Below are 23,114 nucleotides of genomic sequence, written 5' to 3'. Positions count from 1 at the left end.
CAACATATCTCTATCACCATTAAAAATATTTTCTGTTCATTCTTATTTCTACTCTGAGTATGTGTTTACATGGGTTTTCTGTGCTTTTGATATATACGTGTCAAAGCTGCTTCATTTCCTCCTGAGCTGTAGAACCGAGAATTGACATGAAATATCTGTCATTTTGTAGTGGCACCAAGGATCTTGGCCTTGAAAACTCTGTTGTTCATTCCTTCTACAAGAAGATATGCATTTTTCTGTAAAAAATATACAGAGCTTTTCAAAAGTAAGCAGGACCAGAACCCAAATAAACTGTGTTTCTTTTGCTTCAGCATTGCAGCCTGCTGCCATGAATTTAAATTTCTACTGGACACCCAGGACTGCAAAGAATGCAGAGTTTCACATCACGTGTCCTTGGTTTTGGCTTCAAGTGCAACTTACTATTAATTAAAGATTCCTGTCATGATCCTTAACACAGGGCAAAAAAAATATTTTGTCGTATACTCAGAAGTGAACTGATAGAAACAGTAATAAATATAGGAAATACAGAACATACAGAAAAAATATTACTCTGCTCCCCCAGAAAGGAAACAAACATACTTCCTTCTGTACTTATAAGGGGGCAATAAAGAAAAAAAATTGGCATTTTATTTACAAATATTTGTACTGTCTGAGACCATGGGTGATTTGTAAAGTATACAGCTTTCGTGATGCCTAACACAGTCACACAAGTTTTTCAAAGTACTAATTTCTGTCATGGAAATAAGTCCCCATTATGTACAACTTATGCTGTTTTAAGGTAATCTCAACCAAGTAACAGACTACATTTAGAATTATTGATCACATTTTGGAGAAATAGATGCAACTAAATCTTTTGTTTCTATATATAATGAAAAGGCAGAAAAGGAGTATTATATAGCCATGGACAATGTTGGTTAAAGGGAACATCAGTGGTTTGGACAGAAGCTAAATGTGATTAATAGACTAAGTTCTGCTTTTAGAGACAATGACAATCCTCTCATCAGGAGAATTTTATTTTATTGTAAGTATAAGTTAAATATCCAAAACAAAGATTTTTAGAAATTTTGGTTTTCCAAGGTGTCCATGCAAATGGAAAAAAAAATCAAAAGTAGCATAATTCTGCAGTTCCCTAACGCCCAAATGCAAAATTGCTACTCTGACAATTTTTCTGCTCTATCTACTAGCTATATCAGGTCAGAAACCTCAGGTTCTCTTTTTGACAAAGGCTTTGCTTAAACTAGCATTTGCAAATACATTTTGATATACTTTTATCTCTATGTCTGACTGAAATATTATTACAGTTTTTAAGTCTGGGTATGAGATTCAAGTACAAGCAAGTTTATCTTATGTATGCTGTTTTGGATACAAGAGCAAAAATATATAAAGTCTGGGTAACCAATTTCTTTCTACATTTGAGTGACTAAAATATGTAGATATATCATATGTCATATAGTATATTGCATTTTTGTGCTTTTAAAAAAATGTTTAAATTTTGTTATATATTTTTTTTATTCTGAACCTGTTAAAATGGAAGTAAAAAAAATCCTCCTATGTAATGTTAGTACGTATTAAATAAGAAGCAAAGACAAACTCACTTTTACAATCTCCTGAACATCACCTTTAAGAGTATTTGGCTTCTGTATTTTAAATCATTTTAGTTACTTTTGTGATAGCCAGTGGTGTATGTACATCCAGAAAAATATGTGCTAATAGAAGCCATAAATTCTTGCCTTAATGTAGACAGGTGGAAGAGCAAACAAAATACTGTCTTTACTCCTGCCTGATAAATGCCACCATAATATTGATATTTATTCTCAAAGAAGAAATTTGCCTCCTGTATGAGTTTTCTTTTCCACTTGTGGGCCACTTGTAGGTTTCATGGACATCTTGCCAGTGCAAATCAACAATAAATTTCATAAGGAAAAATTAAATGAAGAACTGATATTTCTCACTTCAAAAAATTAAATAAGCTTTATAAGGCTCTTTTAAAATGTCCTGTGAAGGAATAGTTGATAATATAAATGTATGTTTCGTTTGTGGTTTATAGCCATATAACTTCTCTCACTGAGCTGAAGGGTAATTAAGCTGGGCTCAAGTAAAACCTTTACTAAATGTCAGACTGGCTGGGCTGGCACTGTTTAGGTCACAAAATTATGGGGCCAAGTGAGAAAACATGTAATGTAATGATGAAGAAATTTGTATCATGCATATGCCTTTTTAACATGTACCCATTAAAAAGGCATTGTTGTTTTGGGGCTGTTAGAAAGGTCATTTGTGTTCCTCTGAAACGCTTGTTTTACTAGAAAAAAGATGATCTAGTATCAGGTCTGCCAAGTCCTAATGTTGGAAGTGTAATGAACTGCTTCGTTTTTTGGAGGGGGCAATGCAGTTTTTCTTCAAACAAGTCTTGTCTGGATTCTGCTTTTGTTCCTCCTTTTAATTTCTTTTTGTTTTGTTTCTCTGTAGTAATTCTATTGTTACGTAAATTAAGTATTTGGATTTAATTATAACTTGTATTGCTGAAATGAGCAAGGTGTGTTTTAAATAAAGAGCCTTACACAAGAATAATGGCATGTGATTCAATTTACCTTTAAAAATATTATTTGTTGTTTCTGGTATAAATCTCAGTTTGCTCTAGGATAGTATTGTAAATTATTCAAAGAGCAACTTATCTTGGAGAAAAACCCAAATTCGCGCCAGAAAAATCAATTCTTTATAAAGACGCTAACAGCAGAATACATTATTAATTACTTTTTTATTGTGACAGTTCTCTTCAGAGAAAAAAAAAACCAAAACAACAAAACAAAACTCTCTCACACCTAAGATTCAGGGATTCATATATTTTTAATTTTCTTGTAGATCAAAAACATGATTAGGTGCAGCTGTTGAAGTCTCATTCAGTGCTGGGAGCTTGTGCACTGTCGCTGTCACTGTCTAGACACGGCTGGGGAGGAGCTGGGAGTCACCTCCCTGAGCAGAGCCCCTGTGGGGATGCTGGGATGCTGCTGCCACACCAAACCCCGGCCTCTTCCTCCCTAAATGCTCTGAGGTCTCTCAGCCTCATTGACTTGGATCAGTGAAACTGATGTGCTCCGTGTGACATGTGCGAGGAACTAATTGAATTTTTTGGATGAAATTTCTCTAAGTGCTGAACAGATATGCAGGGATTTGTTTTCTTCTCTTCTTTCTTTGTAACATTTAATAACTTGTAACCATGTGGTCATTTTTCTTGGGTTTGAGTATCTAATGATCAAATTCTACTGCTGCTATTTGGCTAACAGCTAAAAAGTCTAAAATAAAGGTGTGACCCTGACATTCAGATAACTACTGCAAATGCAGATGAAAGTGCTCAAGAATATATCTCCAAGCTTTTTTTTTTTTTGCTTTTTTTTTTCCCCAATAATACAGAGAAGGTTTCCACTGACTGAGAGTCAGAAAGAGATAACATCTTTCTTGTCCGGGTTTCTACAATAACTTTTACTAAGTAAAGGCAGCAGAAGTAAGAAGTGTAACAGTATTAAGAAGAGGACAAAGGAGATTGCTTCCTAAAATTGCATTGATTGTTAAAATCATTCACTCCATTGCTAGCAATATGCATTTTGACAAGCACCATAACTGCTTGTTAACTGACTAACCCAGTTAGAAATACAGCTCAAATAGTACTTAAACTAGTTTGGAAAATTAAAAAGGAATTTTATGTGGTTTTGTTTGTTCGGGCAGGCAGTAAAGGAAACAGACACTGAGACAGAAAGGGTATTTGGGTAAAGTTATCCCATAATTTCGCAAGCAGGAAGAGGAGTTCAGGAGGCAAAAACATGAGACAGGACAAGGTGAGGATGTCATGGAAAAAGGGAAATCTGGGACATGCTGTCAAAGCCAATGCATGCTAGGAATGAAGTGTGTGTGTGTGCGTGTGTGTGTGTGTGTGTGTGTGTGTGTGTGTGTGTGTGTGTGTGTAATATCTGTCTTCCTTCATGAAAACAAAGGCAATGAAGGTCCTTGCCTCTCTGGCTGTCTCATGGATTCTCTACATACTTTCCCAAGTAAACTGGGAGTCTTTGCACATCTTTCTTTTACAGGAAAAAAGATCTGATGGATCCTCTTGCCACTGCCAGCATCTCAAGTTCTCTTCCTTCTCCCTGTCTGATCTCAGTTTAGTGGTCCTTCAGAAAAAGATTTTCTTCAGAAAAGTTTTCTTCAGAAAAAGATGCATGTGGGGAAGGAAGAGAGGAGGAAAAGGGAGGGCTGAACATTTCCACTGAGCCTTGGGTGTTCTCAAGGAGCAGGGGGTGCAGGATCCAGGGTCTCTGGTATATTAAAATTACCTGAGCCCTTCTCTCTGTTACCGTTTTACTGACAGCTATGACATAACTACATGATGTAAACAACCCAAAAGCCTCGCTGTGTCAGCTACTAACACCTGACAGGATCACGGACTGTAAGCAAGTAATCCCAGGCAGGGAGGATGAGGACCCATCAAAGAGAATGAAGCCGTTTACACCCCGCAGCACTGCATTGTTTTCTTCCTGTACTCATCCCCAGAGGTGTTTTCATTTAAAAAAATCTCCTGCCGAGAGGATGGGAGCATTTAACACCTACTGAAGAAGTTCTCTTGAAGTGTTGATTTCTTCCAGACTGACTAGATGCCCTGCAGTAGTACAAAAGTTCTTTAGTTGCCTTAAAATCATGACTCCCCAAGGTGCTGGAGAGAAGACTGAGTTACTGGAACCTCCTCCCTCTCATTTTCACCTGTTGGAGCTTTGCTTATCTTAACTGTCTGGAAAGGCTCAAGATCCAGCGATGTAAATGAAATCTAAGTTAACAAAATCATTTACCCCTGAGCACTCAGGATGAAGAGATCTCTGGCCTTGACAGTTTAGCACTGAATCCTTTTGAGGAAACAGTTTGTTGATGTTGCTAAGGGCAAAGTACTTCCATATGTCTTCACATTTGCACCTGAGCAGGTGCTAACTGATCTAATGATATCCCAAGAGCCCTATTTCGTTAATATCACAAGTAAAAGAAAAAAAAATCGAAGGACTTTATCTAATCTCCCTGAAACCAGTCTAATCTAGGACAATCTGTCCTTGGTCTCCCAAGTCTAGACAGAACTTTAGATAGTGATATTATGAGCTATTAGAGCTTAAAATCTTTGCAGTACTGATCCTTAAACCCATGATGAATGGACTTTTCCAAGACATCATTCTTCTGCACTGTGTCCACGTCAATGTTCCTCACCCTGTGTCCACTATTGCCACCAGCAGCACGAGATCATTTGGTTCCCACTCACCTTCTGAGCTTTTCTGCCCTTGGTCACTCTTTCCTTTCTTTGGGGAGCAGAGGCAGATATAATCTTTCTTTTGAAATGTCACAGAGCAGAAATGTTCTAATCAGACTTTAGGTCTCCCCCAGCCCCAACAGCTCATGCAGTTAACAGAGTTAAAGCAGATATCTACCTTTTAGTTTGTTTTTGCATCTGCCCACTTGTCAGTTTTCTAATTGCCATTCCACAGGCCTTCCCAAGCCCTTCAGAGGTGATCCAAAGCACATCTGGGAAGACTCTTGCACTGATGTGCTCCTGTTATATACAACAAATAGTTATTCCTACATTCCCTGAACTTGCCTGATTTCAGTCTAAAAGGATGTAAATACTTGCCTCCAGCTCATTGATTTTTCTGAAAGTCAAGTTTGCTTTCATTATGTTCACACTTCACTTGATGGCAACATTAATTTCCAAAGTCAAGAAAATCAAGACCTGAGACTCTTTCTTTCTCTCCAGCTTAGCAAGATAACTGCTGGCAAAGCAAAGCAGGTTTCACTCTTACCAACTGGTAAGAGTGAGAATAGCAATGGGTAAGGAGATGGAGGGGAAATCTGACAATATGGTATGGCTTAATTTTCATTTTAACAAGACAGTTATAGGCAAAAACCCCACAGAATTCATATTTATCAGCAGTAATAGTTTTTACAAGATATTTGAATGACTCTTTAACCCTTTGCTCCAACAGGGGCATGTAGGCTTCATAGGCACCTATGTTCATGGTAGATGAGATTTTGCTACTTGTGATACTAGAGTACTCATGAAATGAAGCTGGAAAGATTAAGTTAGGCAGTGAAAGATCTCCTCCAGCAGCTCCATTCTGCCCGGGAAGTCCACTTGTGTAGCTTGAAAGCAAGACCTACATTACACACCTACTTTTATCAGTGTTTTCTGCTATTTTTGTGTCTTCTGTTGTAGCAGATCAACTGTGGCCTGTACAGTTTCCTGTTAGAAGTGATATGGTTCCTCTGACTAGATTTTTTTTTTGGTCGATGAAGATGAGATGAGATTAGCTATCAAGGGATGCTGTCAAGGGATAAAAATAGAGTAATGTGTACATGCCTAAAGAGGTAAAAATAAGCCCACGTGTGTGACAAAGGTGGGCTGGTCCCATTGGCTGCTCTTGTCCAAGGTTATAGTATAAGTTAATGCAGATGGTTGTTGAACAGACTGGGGCCATCCAGCAACACCTAGCAATATCTAGCAACATCTAGCATCTGTTCACCCAGCAATGTCAGATAAGAGGGCAGTTGCCTCTAAAAGCCACTTACATATTAATCCACTCAACAGTTTTCTGCTTGTACATCTGGGACTGAGGCAGGATCAGACTCTAGCCATGACCTCACATAATCCTCCTTCTGTAGTGAAACCCTTGCATAATACAGAAGAATATTTGCAGTGTCAGGGTCATGCCACAGCAGTGCAAAGAGTCAGAAGTTGCATGACTGTGTCAAGGAGTTTCAAACAAGGCATGGAGCCTTGCACATATCTGTCACATGGCCTTGTAAGGGATAGATTTGGGAGGCCCTAAGCAAGGCTGTTCCCAGATGTAAGATCCCTATCACACAACAATAGTGTCCCTGTGAGGTGCTCCAAGAGACAATCATCACATTTGACCATTAGATTATCAAAATGGATATTGTAACAACATAGTGTTGAGTTTGAAAGGAAATTATTTCCATACCTGAGCCAAGAAAAATTTTCCAGTAACAGCAGGAAGATCCAACTTGGATGCCTACAAATTCTGTGAGTTAATAATGGCCAGGCAGAGGGCCAGTAAAAATAGATGGTATTGTTTCAAAAAATATATATTCATCCCTTTCCCCTTACACTTTACATGCTGTTTGTCTTTCTGGACTGCAAGTGCTTCAGAGCAAAGCTGCATTTATTGCCTGAGATCAGTCATATTACTTACTTAATCAACGGCTGCTAATGATAAATAGGAGTAACATAAAACATTAATGGCTTTTTATCCATGTCTGCATCTGGCTCTCAGTGAGGTACTGCACTTGTTACTGCTGCATCTGACCATATGTTCCCAGGGAATGCTTCTAAAGTCTTCACAGCAGCAATACACCTGGGACATGAAAGCTGCTGGCAAATCCCTGAAGCTGGGGCTGGAGGCAAGAGACAGAGTAACCAAGAGATAGTCAAGAGATCTATGAAACAAAAGGGTGTGGTGTGAAAATGGTAAAGAGTAGTGAAGAGATAAGAAATCCAGGTAGCTAAAGATGATCCCTGGGGCAAGGAACAGGCAGGAACAGAGCAAACTTGTCAAGCTGGATAACAGTGAGATTCTATAAAACACAACAAGCAGCTGACACAGTGATAAGATTGGTTTTACAAGCCAACACTTAATACCAGTTTTGGCCAAATGACTGTCTGCAGTTCAGTCATCTTGATGAACAGAGCAGCGTCTACCACACTCTGGCAACAACTTGGGGCTGATATTAAATTCTTCCCAGAAAACAGTAATAAGATATTCACCTCTTACATGTTCCTACACAATGATGATGTAGCAGAATGCTGATGTATTAAAAAGACATTGAAAACAAGCAATGTTTTGCAAGTCTTTGCACCCCACTGTAATAATAAACAGTAATCACAGAATCACAGAATCAAAGAAATTCTAGGTTGGAAGAGACCTTTAAGATCATCGAGTCCAACCCATGTTCTAACACCTCAACTAGATCATGGCACCAAGTGCCACATCCAGTCTTTTTTTAAACTCTTCAAGGGATCGTGACTCTACCACCTCCCTGGGCAGATGATTCCAGTATTTGACCACTCTTTCTGTAAAATACTTCCTCCTTAATTCTAGCCTGTATCTCCCTTGGCACAGCTTAAGACTGTGTCCTCTTGTTCTGTCTGTTGTTGCCTGGAGAAAGAGACCAACCCCCAGCTCACCACAGCCACCCTTCAGGTCATCTCCATTTTCCCATATTTTTCCTTCTGAATCTTTAGAGGATTATTTTACACCAGAGCATTCAGGTCTCCTTAGCTTTCAACAAGCTGCTGTAGTCACTTCCACAGAAATGGCAAATTTTCAAAAAATCACTTCTTTTTTTTTATTTATATAATAAAGATTCAAACAGGAATGATTGTACAAAATTCTAGTGCCCATGTAATTCACAAGACCGGACTGCCACAATGAATCCCAAAATCTGCAAGGCAATTTTTTTTCCCTCATTATTCTTCACTTTCTAGTTTTAATCCCATTCAGTTTCATTAGTATTCCTTCACTACATTGTCAGTCTGCATTACTGGGGTGGTTCGGAAGACCTTCAACAAAAGAATTCTTGCGTGTGCTACAACCCTCACCCTTTGTACCTTCATTCAGTGCCCAGTAAAATGAATTTCAAAATGCCTGCATATTGCAGGAAACCAACCCTTAATGAATCTTAGGGTGCAAGTCTAAACAGATGACAGTACTTTCCAATCTGCTATGGAAACAATATGTTTTAATTAAGTATAAGGTTTAATACAATTTTCACTCCTTATACAAAAATGCACCGTGATTAGCAGACTGCTGACAAGACAACTCTAATAATTTCTGATTAAAAGCTTTTGTTTAGCATTTTCAGTCACTCTCTACAGGGAATTAATTACTGGAAATGAAAAAAATGAAGGTTCATGCCAGTTAATATCCTTGAGAAAGTGGAAGGTAATCAACTGTATAAATTACAGTGGCATATGCAGGCCAGCCTGTGGTCAAAATTTGTACAACATACACCAGTCAGTTTTTGAGATGGTTAGACTGAAATGCATGTGCAGGGTAAATCTGTTGCAAGTAGCTGCTCCATAGTTTTAGGTAATCAGTGAGCAGCTGTATTCAGACAAAGATGCCATTGCAACTTTTCTTCACTGTGTGATTTTTGAAATGACATTTACCTATTTAAAATGGCCACTACTGCAGTTGCAAAGCATATATTTACATACCCCTTTCATACCCCATATTGCTCTTTAAATAAGCAAGTCACCTTCTAAGGCAAATCTACATGGAAATATGCATAAGAACCAGACATCAGGGTGTAACTACTGATCTACCTATCCAGACCAGGGTTTCAGTTGAAAACTGAAACTGTTCCAGCTAAATTGGGGTAACAGGCACTCCAACAAATGTTCCCAAACAGGCTTTATATAAAACTAGTGACAAAAGAGAAAATGAACGACTTTTTATTATCTATAGTTTTCAATGAGGTGTTAGTTCAAAAACTTACCTGGGAAAATGTACTTGCTAAAGTTTGATTAGACAATTTCTTAATTGACATCTGTGATTCTGGAGTGTTTTGCTCCTCTGAGTTGATTGCATTAACTTGAGTCAGTTAACAGCATTGTAAATGTTCATCTAGATATGTCAAGATACTTTCATTTCAACACAAATGTTTGTATTTTTTCCCAGGTCTAGAATCAATTGGCAATCAATTATATTCAATTTTAGCAGCTGGAGTGCAGAAGTACAGTACTGGAGAACAAACATATGCCCTCTGGGCAGGGTAATCTTTCCCTGCAGAAAACCAGCACCAGGTCATTTGATGCCTTATCACTATGCTTCTTGAAGAATCTTCCATTCCAGTTTGTCACCAGTGCCACACAAGGCTTGCACTGGCCACCTGCAAGATCTGGGAGAACTTAAATGTGCACTTCTGATACTCTTGTGTTGTCCAGGGATTCTTTATGACTTTTTAATATTGCCTTGATGACCACCATTTCTGGTGCTCAGTTGTCAGTGAGCTTCAACTGAACTAATTAATCTGCTCATTATGGAAAACCTACTGTAAGAGTTTGAAATATATATATAGATAGCCATATAAATGAGCTTGTGTAATTTGAAATTTCCATCAAAGAAATTCAGCATAAGAAAACAAAAATTGGTCAAAAAGACTAAATAATTTCATGTCAGTTAATAAGCTGGCTAAACATTCAGTGTTGTCAACTATATTACTTTGTTCTGGAATTAAGAAAGTTATAAGATGGCACTGAGATGTAAACAAAAGTTGCCATCATATATATATATAATCAGTGAATGAAGTCTCTAAAGGATTCTGAAAACTATCGGGGTGAAAAGAACCACTGGCACCAGTGCAGTTTTTGCCATGATGACAGTTTTAAAATAATACTAAATAATAAGGAGGTAACTTAGTAAAGAATATGAAAGTATGTATTATTTTTTCTGAAACTGTGACTCACCCATGTTGCTCTCATCACCTGTATCAGAAGGAGTTTGTCACAGGCCATAAAAGGAGTTGGATTGTGACACTAGTTGGTGACATAGAAAGTCTGTTCAGCAGAGGAAAAGAGAGGTACAAATTATGATCAACATTGTTATGAACCCTTTTTCACACCAACAGGCAGTTACATGGGGAAAAAGAACTGGTGTTTGTTAGCATGATCTAACCAACTGAGCTAATTTCAAGTGTGAGTAACTAACTGCCTTCTTTGTGGTATTAACAAAAATGCCATCAAGGACTCAGGTTTTGAGATAATTTTTATGCTCTGCTTTTCTTTCAAGTTACCTTGCCCCTGCTTTCCAAATAACATTTGCTGTCTTACAGAGAGGTGCAGCTATGACTTCTGAAAGACAGAAGGGCTTTCTCCTTTTTCTACTGCTTTTCAGCATTGCAGGAAGGTTTCCTTTACAACTTCAAGTTTTCTTATTTATTTTCTCTCTAGGGCAGACACTCTTTTTTCACAAGTTAAGGGATATCGCTGTAGTCATCAAACAGACATAACCTCTCTTGAAATGATTGGAATTTTTGGACAAGAACTGCAGAATTGGGTCTTATACCACCAAAAGTATTTTGGCTAGTTGTCAGGGAAATAGTGATCCTCAGCTATTAGAGCTACTTGAGTGCATCACCACAACAAGCACTAAACTAGGAACAGTACATCTTTAAAATGCACTCAAAAATCATGGTTTAGATAGGGACTAACCAAGATTTTCAAGATCAGCTGCAGAAGTTAAGTACATTGGAATCCTACATATTAAACTGTGAATATTGATAAAAATATTCTAGAGAGTTCATGCCTGCTGAGGAGACTCAAAATGGCAGAGAAATAGGAAAATCACAGAGCTTGAGATAAAAAAATAAATGAAATTATGATAACTCATTTGCATTACTTTTTCTTACTGCCACATATATTTTCTTCATTAATAGCTATAAAGCATCATCATTGATTAACAATTCTGAAATGTTTAATGTATTTTCTCATTTGCAAATGTACCTGTGAAGCTGGTTAAAAAGTAGGGCACACTGTTGAGATATATAAATATGGTCATGAATTGAGTTTTGACCTGTGTAGGATTCTGAGTGACCTTAGTTCTTTCACTTCATCAGTACTTGATGCCTCACAAACAAATGCTCAACATCTGATTTGAAGAAAAGCCACTTAAAATAATTTGCATGTGAGGTTAAAAATAGCAAGATTTGTCATGTTCTTTACTAATTCCTTGTTGCAGAAGTTATCAAATAGAAATTAGGGGGTATGCTCGATGAAGACTGACTAGAGAAAATTTTATTATTACACATTTTCTTTCTTCAGCAGTACCAGCTCTCTTCCATCACATCCCAGACCCAAGAGGTTGTGCATATTCCCTCACTTGTGCTGGGTTGCTATCAGAGAGATCAGTTTATTGATCTCAATACCAATGCACCAGTAAAAAGGAAAGGATATTGGGAGGAACAATTTAGCTGACGCTGGCTATGAGAAAAGGTCAGTGACCCCATAGCCTCACCATCACGAGAAAATCTGTCACCACTGCTATTGATTTGGTCAAATCTGCATTTAAAAGTTTTGGTTTTGCCAGCAGCAAAGCCAGCACTGTCAATAAATTTTGTACTGGTTCGAGAAGCAGATGAATGTTGTGACTGAAATTTGTCTTTGTAATTCACGATCATTAGGCTGAAGAAATTCAAGGTAATTTTAAAATAGCTGTATCTTCTAGATGATTTCTGAAAAATGTGCGTTTCTAAAAATATTGATTTGCTATACTACACAGTCTGCTTACTCTGGTGTTCAGCTAACCTTACAGATATAAAACTCTTCCTTACCACAACTTAATCTGCCTTCCTGTTGATTAAGTTTTTTATCCATTTATATCTGCCCAGACAATAGACAAATTTCCCTCTACAAAGCAGTGATCTCTTACATTTTTCTGTGCGGGTAAATCTTAATATTTTAAGGATTTTCATATTACTTAGACATTATAAACAAACAAACAAACAAACAAACAAACAAACTAACTAACTAGCTAACTAACTAACTACCCTCCTCTTCCCTTCCCCTCTGTTCACCCCAAAATCTTTGCATGGAGTCTTGAACACAGGAATATTTCCCCACAGGTAATGGACATCTTTCCATAGGATGATCTTGAAAGAGACTTTTCCCTTTCATGACTATATTAGGCTTGGAAAATTCTGGAAAAGAAATACATTATGGAGAATCATCACTCCAATATTTTATAACAATTTATATATTTTAATTCAAATAGACTGATATTTGATGCTTATACTTTCCTGTCCTAAAAGAAAGGAAGCAGAAAAGGGGAGAGAGAAACTTCAACCCTGAAACCAGTCCATTCATAATTACCAGAGTAAATTTCTCAAGCAAAACTTTTTTTTATTTCTACAAAAGAGCTTTTTTTTCAGTAGCACTAACCTACAGACAAAAAAAAAAATCCACCTAGCTATTACACAGACAATTATTCATAAAATAATATAAAACACTTTCTTCAAGACTCTGTACATAATTGAGCAAAATACCAAAATACTTCAATTTTCAGTATAATTTTCTGTAATCTTTCTGTACTCCTAATTGGAGACTTACAGTGACTGCTGAGTCAATAATAGTAAACAAAGAATCATATTGATCCACAAGTCACTTTTCTGACTATGACTTAATTCTAATTTGGATGTTTAACACAGACTTACCTGAGAAACAGTGCAAGTCAAAGTATGCATCTCACTAATTCTCTTAGTGGACTAGTATAAGCAGCTTTTTACATAATGGTTTGTGTAGTCAATTAGCAGAGTATTAGCCATAATAGATAACGTTCTTACTAAGACCATATTAATTAGAGCTTAAACACAGCTAATCTGAGACCTATATTGAATTTATATTATTATGTAAGCAGAATGTTTCCACAGGCAAGTAATTTCCTTCACAGCATTTTAAGGAAAAGGAAATCCCAGCATCTGAGATATAAAAATGCCGATTTTATCAGAGAAACTTAATGTTTCTTAAAACTTGAGTGTGCCAGGCTGTATTACAAATAATAATTACGAGCAGTAAAGGACAGAAAGATTGAATACCTTTTAAATTTATTGGAAGAAAAGGGGTGGAATTGCAAGCTAACAAAATATCTGCAAGAATTTAATGGATGCATTTTGCCTTGAGTTACACCTCAGCTCTGGAGTTCTCTAGTCACTTCTCTTCATCAAAAAAAAGAGCTAGTATGTCTATGTGGACCCATTTTTTAATGATAACATGAATTCACCAGTTATGAGACAAACTTTCTCTGAAAATAATTAGGAATCTTCTCTTATTCAGATGAAAATTAATTTTTAGTTGCATGGATTTTTGGCCTCCTTATCACTTTGTTCAGCAGTTCTGCAATATAATCAAAGCTTAATACGTCTCTGGCAAATCAGCTACCTGAAGAAATGCTGTAGGCAAAAACAAATTAAATTTTTAAATCACATGAAACTCAGTAATTGCAAATTTACAAGCAGAGAAAATTTTGGGGCAGAATCAAAAACTGTATTGCAATGAAACTAAAACGCTGCCATCTTGACCTCTGCTACGAATTGTGGCATCACTGCTGTCAGTAGAAAAAATTCCACTAATATGAGGCTGATAGGGCCACAACATTCTGTTGTTACACCGCTGAGAATTATTGCCCATCTGCATGCCAGAAGACAAGTGACTCCCATGGTTGCTGAAATGAAGTGGAAGAATGAGGGCTAATATGGCTGCAAATGTTCATGCCAAGAGTCATGTAGGTGACTGGGGCACACCAGGCAGGTTAGCACTGTAACATCAGATACAGATTTGACAACCTTTTGAATACATAATCCCCTCTCCCCATTTTTATTGAGATTTTTGCATTTGTAATAGTTTAAAATTTTTCACTTTTAGTGAAATATCCCTTCAAGCATTATGGGATAATTAAGTATCAGCCATACTCACTCATATCTAAAAATATCAACCAGCAGTGCTTTAAAATCTCCCCAATTTATGCATAATCATTTTTGGAACATGTACTTTAATTTCACCAACAGAGGTCACTAAACCACTGAGAACCATAAGTGTTTGGTGGGAACACACCCTCGTCAATCTTCCTAACATCTTTTGATAGTTATTTTCAAAGGGCTCTTATTCAGCTGCTTCAGTAAATATAAGCTCAGTTAACAAAAAGAGAGAAAAAAAAAAGAAGACAGTGTATGCTTATGCACTGAGGGAAATGAGCTTTACTCAGGATATGAATTACACAAAATATTACATTGTTAAAGATATTTCAGTACTAGAATTTATTTTAAATATCTGTTATGAAGCCAGTAGCATGCATACATGCATAGGTATGAGTATTGTTAAATCAATTTTTCAAGGTTAAAACAGGCCCTGATTTAAACTATAGTGTTTTGAATGACCTGCTGAATTTTATTTTTCAAGCTTTGTGCTGTGGAAAACCAAGGTGGTGGGGAGAGAGTATGAAGAGGAGGATCCCAAAGAAATAACATTTAATGGTATTAATATCAGATACAAGCACAGGAGAAACCAAGAGCTGTCACTGACTTGCTCATTTTGGCAGAAACACTCAGCTAATGGAACTGTATTAACACATCATTTTCCAACTTTCAACTGTAATGAAAAGCTATTTTTACAAATCATTAGTTTCAGAATATGGTGTTTCAGCCACATGGCTTCTATTAGTGTGCAGGGGAGTTTCACAAGCAAAGCTGCCTGTGCAGCACTGAAAGTGCACCTTTTATGTTGAGCTAATCCCAGAGGGGAGTCAGCACTCGTGCCCGTGTCCTTTTGACCTTTATCCTTTTAATGCATTTTGCCTCAGTAGCAAAAGGTGAAAACCTAGTTTTTATGTTTCAAAACAGAGCGTTTCAACCCTGATTCTCAGTGAAGCTAAGGAAAGTAATCAGCTCTTGTGGAAATGTTGAAAGTCCCCGGCTCAGCAATCAACAATAGCTTTACAAATGTGTTTTTAGAATTGCTTTTCTGGTAGCCCTTTGAAGCTCACCCACACAGCCCTGCTGCCATCCCTCTGAACAGCTGTGAACATGTGAAGTCACTGGAGTGGAAGATGTTAATTACTGTCAGCTACTGGAATTTCTCCAGGGACCTCTTGCGGTTAGAAACATGTTTCCCTAAAGAAGTGCACTAGGTGTTGGGATCATCTCTCCTGTAGCATACCTGAATCTTCCCTTCTTAAGCAAAAGGAATTTCTCATTCCAAAGCAAAACTCTAAACATTCACTTTAAGTGTTCTTCTCATATGACACTGTGATTTTTTTCTAAGCAATCTTTTATTTCAGTGAAGAGTTCCAACAATAGGGAACTGAGTTTTTCAGGGACTAGGTTTAGCATTTATACAGATTTTCATTAAAAACTGGCTGAACAAGTCTAAAATAAGAAAGGAACAAAATCAGAAAACATAGAAAATAAATTGATAGACAGAAGGGTGGTTAGGACTTTTTTCCCCAACTAGATTAATGTGACCTTCCTTTTTATGGCCAAAAAAAGGCTACACACCTTCCCTCTGTGTCATCAGAAAAAGGCACAGACTAAAAATGGTCTTTTTTCCTTCAGATTTACCTCCTGCTATTTATTGGCATTTTGAGTCTAAACTAGTTAGCATCAGGAGCTTGATGTGATGCCAGTGAGCTATTACCCACAGGGAACCAAAATAATAGCAGATGAGCTGGCAGAAAGATCCCCAGAAAGGGAAATAACATGAAACTAAGATTCTAAGCCTAGCCCTTTACTGTGACAACTACAAAGCTCCTTTAATGACTGAACACATCCTTAAATATACCTCGTAGATCCCTCAGCAGTAGTTAAACCTTGTAATCACTACCGCCCCCGCAACAAGACCAAGTCAGGTAAGTCTCCGGCTACAGAGAAACGAGGATGAAATCGTTAATCTGCAGGACTTGACTCCCAAGATGTGAAGATAAACGCTGAGGACATTTCTCTTGTCCTCTGCTGTAGGTGAGAATGGCACATGCTCCACTGTATCATACTCCATCAAGTGACAGACACACCCGTTTGATAATCTAGGAGTTGAAGGAAAACAATCACCCTGATCCCCAAGAATGCAGTCCCTTTACCAGAAGTCCTCACCCAGCCCGAGAAGGAAGGTGTAAGTGGGAAGAAGGAAACTGAACGTAATGGAAAGTAAACATATCAACTGTGAAAACAGTAACCACCAGCAGCTACAGAACCCCTTCCTTGTTATACTTAAGGACAAGTACACTGATATTCAGTGTTTACAGAGGTAAAAGTCCCACAATTACAGGGCCAATTCCCTTTTATGTAGGCCATTAGTGCTGTTGTATTGTACTCCTTCCTCAGTCCAGCATCAAACGCAGTGATTGAGGAGCAGATAGAGCTCAGGGGAGGGATTGCTTAATTCTTTCACAATGGTCACTGCTTAATGGCATAGACCTTCTCCTAACTCTGGCTCAGCTGCTGCAGGCCTTTAACAAGGGTTGAGATGGTAACAGAGTGTGTTTCCCAGCTCATCACAAGTAACAATGAAGGTAAAAGTAAGTACACAAACACAGAACTGTTACATACAAAAAAGTTTAATTGAAATACCTGTATAAAAAATATGATCTCCATACATTTCACACCGTTAAACAGAAGAAAAAAATCCAAATCCAAGCTGCATAAATGCAACCAGATCACAGAAACACAGCTATTAAAATAAATTAAGGTTTATGACTCTGCCACTCTACCTTCCAGAGCCAATGCACGGAGACTGTACAATGTCAATAATTTAAAACCCTTCCAAACAGCATTACTTTACACTTCTGGTACAATAATACCAGACAAAAGGCATACTGACTAACTTTAAAAAGTCATTCTATTTCCCTTAAATTAGACTTTGTACAACAATTTCCCATCTTCCAACAAAAAACTGGTAAGGTCAGAAATTTTTTTTACTTTTATTTTTTTGTAACCAAAAGTTGACAGGAATGCAGAAAAAAAAGTGCCATGGGCAAACCACTAGAATTCCCATGGGGAGAAGGAGGGGAAAGCACAGTGTTGAATAACTCTAACCAAATAAATTAACCAAATAAATAGCCACAGTTGAAAACTGTGGGAGGTCTTCTAAAATCCAAACAATAAATAACTGTATAGTACACGGGAAAAACCAAGTTTACATAAACACATTATACAGGTATGGAAAAAAAAAGTAGAAGTCCTTGAATATTGCATTGATTGTGCATTCAACATGCCCATACATACTTTTAAGACTCGCAGGGTGACAAAAGGCTGGGGGGAGTTGAGAAAGGGGCTTCTCATGCCCAATGGTAGAGATGATAAAAGGAAACATGAATAAATGTTTCTGATAAAGAAGCCGATATACCTGTTCATATTTCTGTGCAGGCTATAGGAAATATTTTGAGCAGCAGAGGTGGGTTGGATTTGTAAAGGGCAGGGGGCAGGAGTGAAATGTCTGTGTTCAAGTATTCCATCACCAGTGGATGGGACTACTTCATTCAATCACCGAACAGGTTCTCCAATGCATCATAGGAGCTGCTTCCCCCAGCACTGAGTCTAAAGGGAGCAAATTCCTATAATGAACTGGATCTTCTTTGGACATAGACAGCTCAAAAAAGAAAGTCCCACTGAAGCAGCTTTCAAAAAGGCACTCAAAAGCAAATAAAATCTAGTCCAGGCTCTATGAGAGCAAAAAAGTTTACCATGTATTCAAGAGGTCACTGCTTTCTTAATAAGGTCAGTCTTTGACTAAGTACTGGCCTGCAACTCCCAAACATCAGCGTTTCCAAAGGAAATCTCTCATTCCAAAGCAGAAACCAGCAAAGGGGGAAAACAAAATCAAGTCCCTCAGACAAAGATTCAACTACAGAATAATGAATGCATTTTTCTAGCCCCTCCTATGTATTGGCAGCAGCACTGTGGTCTTTCTGCTTGAAGCTCCCCCTCCCAGTGCGAGGTCCTTAGTAATTCACAGACTCTCATTACTTGAACTTGTGCTAGATACATCAGTATCAAGGGTCCGTAGCCTTATGTCACAGTCCTCAGACTTCACTACTTCAGATTTGTGCATCCATTGATGGTCAAAAATCTGCTCAAGTGTTGGTCTGTCTGAAGGCCTCAGTGAAAGGCACCATTTGATCAGCTGTTGACATTCTGTAACAAAAAAAGAAAGCCGTATTAGACTAAAAAAGTAAAAAAAATGACAATCCTCAGTAACAAAAATCCACCCACACAAGCTCATGAGTACAAGACATTAAAAAAACACCCCAAAACAAAAAAACCAAATGGACTTCTGCAGAACTTACCAGGTGAAATTCTTCTCCTGAAGTATAATCGCCCCCTCAAGATTTCTTCATCTTGCTCAAAAGGGATGTCTCCACAAACCATGTCATATAACAGCACTCCCAGGGACCATACTGTTGCGGACCGCCCATGGTATCTGTGGTATCTGATCCACTCTGGAGGGCTGTATACTCTCGTTCCTGAAAGAAAAAAAAAAACCACAACACAATTAGAGTTATAGGTTTAAAGTGTTTCCCCATTATTCAGCTCCTTCTGGCAGAGCTAAGTTAAATTGAAAAACTTGACATTTAGGAATTTCAAAAAATCAAAAAAAAGAAAAAAACCCACAAAAAAAATCAACACCAAACCCAGAAAACTAAACAGCTTTAAATTTTTCACAAGCCAAAGCCATTAGCAGTGTAATTTCAGGTCATCTGCAGGGTTACACCATCAACAGACTTGGCCCATCCGGTTGTTCTATTTTGTTGCAAGGAATAACACAGCCCCATCAGCTGACTGTTTACTGAGGCAAGCTCCCTTTCACTGACCACGTGGCGTCTGCAGCATCACACCAAAAATAGACACAAAAGGACAAAGGGGGCTGGCAGGGAGGAGGAGAGGGCGACAAGAAGGTGAAACTCAGGTCTGCCCGCATTACACGGGGCTAATCTGCTTTATCCAATTCCACAGGGCAGTAAACAAAATAGGGCCGCTTACGATTTCTATGTTTTTAAGGCCTCCCCCCGGGGCTTCTATGCGGCAGCTTTTCCCAACTCGCCCCCCTTCTCCTCCTCCCTCCCTCCCTCCAGTGTCCGAGGGCTCCTTGGATACCAAACAAAACGGGGAATTCGTGATGCGAGGGTCACGTGCGGCAGGGCTTCGGGTTTCACAACAAACAGATGTGAGCGCGGCAGCTGGGGCGGGGGGAGCGGGACCCCGGCGTTACATCAGGGCTACTCCAAGCACTGGGGGAAACGCTCCCCCTGGTCACACGCTGGCTTGTGTTCAGCTTTCCCACCTCTAAAGCATCGACCCCAGCCACTGTGGCAAGTCATTTCGAGGGAGTGCATTTGTCCCCATCGCTTTAAAATCTGCAATGCGGGATTTCCAGGACACTGGCAGAACGGGAGCGGGGGAGGCACCACTCCGAGTTAAAAAAAACCACCGCATATAAAAACTGCATATCCACACATGGAAACATCCGACACTGGCAAAACCTCCATGTAAACAGATCGCCCTCTAGGAAAAAAACCCCGCTTTTTCCAAGACAGGGAAACATAAACTGCTGCGTCACTGCCTGGAATCGCTTCTTTCCTACGCAACTGAACACCCCTAAGCGGCTTCGGGTCCACGGGTTTCCATTACCGATAGACCTGATATGAACCCCCGCACCAGGGGCTCTGCTTGCTGTGACTGGTCACTGGAAGGGGGCTAAGCGGCAGCTCTGGGGAGGGCATCACCTCGGGAGGGGCACGGGAAGGGTGGGAGGCACGTACCGTCGAAATCGGTATAGACTGTATCCTTGAGGAGGGCCCCTGAGCCAAAATCAATGAGCTTCAGCTCGCCCGTGCGGAGGTCAACCAGCAGGTTCTCGTCCTTGATGTCCCGGTGCACCACGCCGCAGCCGTAGCAGTGGCGCACCGCCTCCAGCACCTGCCGGAAGAACCCGCGGGCCGTCTCCTCGTCCAGGGCACCCTTCTCCGTGATGAAGTCGAACAGGTCCTTCACCAGCTCGGGCCGCTCCATGATGATCAGGTACCCGTCGGGCCGCTCGTACCAGTCTAGCAGCTTGATGACCCCTCTGAAGCCGGAGCCCACCTTCTTGAGAAGGACGATCTCCAGGGGCACCATGATGCCGCTCTGGGCAGAAAAAGGGGCGCGGGTTAGCAGGGGGGTGGCGCGGCCCGGGGCACCCCCGTGCTGAGGGGAGGGAGGCGGGGAGGGCGCGCAGGGCGGGGAGGAGGGCGCGGCCGGCGGGCCCCCTCTGCCGCTGCCGCAGTCCGAGGGGCGGGCGCGGCGCTGCGGCGGCGAACCCCCGCCAAATTCCCTCCCGACGCAGAGGCCGCGCCAGCGGGGCGGGCCCCACCGCCCACACAATGGCCTCGCCGCGGCGGAGCCCCGCGGCACCCCCGGAGCCCCCCCGGGTACTTACAATGGTGCCCCACTCGGTCACCCGCTCCTTCACCACATGCTTCACGGCGACCTGCGGAGTGCGGAGAACGGAGGCGCCGTGAGCGGCGGGGCGGGCTCACCCTGCGCCCCGCCGCCGAGGGCCGGGCCGGCCGCGCCCGCCGCTTCCCGCGCCACGCTCCCGCCCGCCGCCCCCGCCCGGGAGCCCCGCGCCTCACCGGCAGCCCGTCGGCGATCCTGTTCCCTGCGTACACGGTACCGAAGCCCCCGCTGCCCAGCACGGAGCCCACCTGGTAGACTTTATCAAAGGGCTCCTTCTCCACTTTCACTGCGTAAACAAGAGGGAAAATGCCGCGTTAATGTCCGCAACCGCGCTGCACCCGAAAAATAATAATAACAGTAATAATGATAAAAATAATGAATAATGTAAAAAAAAAAAAGCCCACAAACGCTCTGCCTGGCAGAACCATACTGTGTGCGCTGCCCTGATTCCGACCAAGGCTTTATAAAAAAATATTTTTCTGTTAAAAAAAATTTAAAAAATATATAAACGCAGCTCCGTGAGTTGCGAGACGCCGAGCCCAACGCCCCGGTAACGCAGGGCCGGTCCGCGCCCCTCCGGCGCGGCGCTGGCAGGGACACCCCAGCCTCGTACCTGGCTGGAGGATCTTCACCGGCAAGTGGTCCATGCTGGGGCTGCAGATGTGCGCCAGCGAGCCGAACTTGGAAAGCAACATCTTCCGAGGAGGGGAGAAAAACGTCGAGTTAGTTCCCCGCGGCAGCTCCGCCGGCGTCCTCTCGGCTCGGCGCGGCTCTCCTCTCTCCGGAGCCGGCGGAGGGCGGCGGGCCGCCGAAAGCTTCTGCGCGGCTCCTTCTTCGGCCGGGAGCGGGAACCCACGAAGTCCTTGGGGGTCCGTCCCCGCCGGCAGTAGTCCAAGTGTCGGTCGCACAAAGTCCTCCGGAGAAACGCTATCAGCGAACGCGCCGCTCCCGCGTTTCTTCTTCCACCCGGCGAAAGCCGCTCGGGGCGCAGGCAGGCACAAGCAGAACTATAGCTCTCCGCGGAGGCAGACAAGTCCGGGGGCTTCGGCTCCGCGCGTGGAGCCCGCCCCTGCGGGGGCCGCGGTGGCAGGAGCGGGCTGGGCGCCGCAGTGGAGCCGTGGCGGGCGGAGGACAGACCGCGCCGCCGCCGAGCTGCCCGCGCGCTTCTGAGCCGGCGGCGCCGCCGAGCCGCCTCTTAACTCCCAATATTTTGGTGCGGGCAGAGTGCGGCGAGAGCGCCGAGAATATCCCTCCGCGGGGGAGGGGGGAAACACCTCTCCCCGCGGTCCCCGCCGCCCCCTCCCCTCTGCGCCGGAGCCCCCGCGGGGCGGCGGCCGTGACTGCAGCGCCCTATCCCGCCCCACCGCACGGGCGGACACGGGGAGGGCGGGGGGCTGGGAACTACTTAATCTGTAGTAACTGGCGCGCAGAGTTACACATCGTCTGAGAGGAACGCATCACACATTAGCGGCAAAAAAAAAAAAAAAAAAAGGCGGGGGGGGGAGATTCTCCCGTGTGCGTTAACGCTGCCGCGTGGCCAATCGCCGGGCGCCCTTTCAAAGGGCTCCCGGTGCGGCCCAATGAGGAGAGCCCTCATTTGCATGCGGCGCGCGGCCAGGCGGCGGCAGGGCGGGAATGCCGCGGCGCGCCGGGCGCGCCCCGCCCCGGGCTGCGGGAAGGTCGCTCCGAGCCGCCGCGTCCGGGGCTGCGCGGGGGCGGGGCGCCAACATTGCCGGGGCACGGTGGGCCGCGGCTCTGCGGAGCGCGCCTGGGGTTCCAGGAGCCCCGGCATGGTGGTCGGACTCCGCTCATTTTGCCAGCCGGTGCTCCCCAGTGAGCACGCGGCGCGCTCCCTCGCCCTCAGCGGCGATTTCTCCTCCTCCTCCCCAGCGCTGCCCCCTCGCCTCGGCGCAGTTCGGCCCCGTGCCAGCGCGGGGGGACGCCGGCGCCTGCCCTCCGCGCCTGCCTCTGTCAGTCACCTCCCCTGTGCGGAAGCCCCGCGGGGCCGGTGCGGCGCGACGGCGGGCGCCGGAGTCCTGGCGGCGCAGCTCGGAGGAGCTGAGCGCTTCCCGCCCCGCCGAGGCGCCGCGCCTGGA

General features: G+C 42.2%; 1 protein-coding gene across 1 annotated transcript; it reads right to left on the bottom strand.

Annotated features, from left to right (window-relative positions):
* Positions 1-17,123: 17,123 nt before the first annotated feature.
* On the bottom strand, positions 17,124-22,164 carry PIM3 (Pim-3 proto-oncogene, serine/threonine kinase). The gene is made up of 6 exons (XM_058022424.1): positions 21,632-22,164; positions 21,195-21,304; positions 20,999-21,049; positions 20,343-20,706; positions 18,870-19,046; positions 17,124-18,717 (listed from the first exon to the last, which is right to left on the bottom strand). Exons 1-6 carry the CDS (start codon positions 21,711-21,713, stop codon positions 18,533-18,535), a joined length of 969 nt encoding a protein of 322 aa, XP_057878407.1. The 5' UTR covers positions 21,714-22,164; the 3' UTR covers positions 17,124-18,532.
* Positions 22,165-23,114: the final 950 nt, after the last annotated feature.

Source organism: Melospiza georgiana, chromosome 4 (assembly GCF_028018845.1).
Source record: "Melospiza georgiana isolate bMelGeo1 chromosome 4, bMelGeo1.pri, whole genome shotgun sequence".
Taxonomy (NCBI): Eukaryota; Metazoa; Chordata; class Aves; order Passeriformes; family Passerellidae; genus Melospiza; species Melospiza georgiana.
The sequence above is the reverse complement of the archived record's forward strand: the minus strand, read 5'-3'. Positions and strand labels throughout refer to the sequence as shown.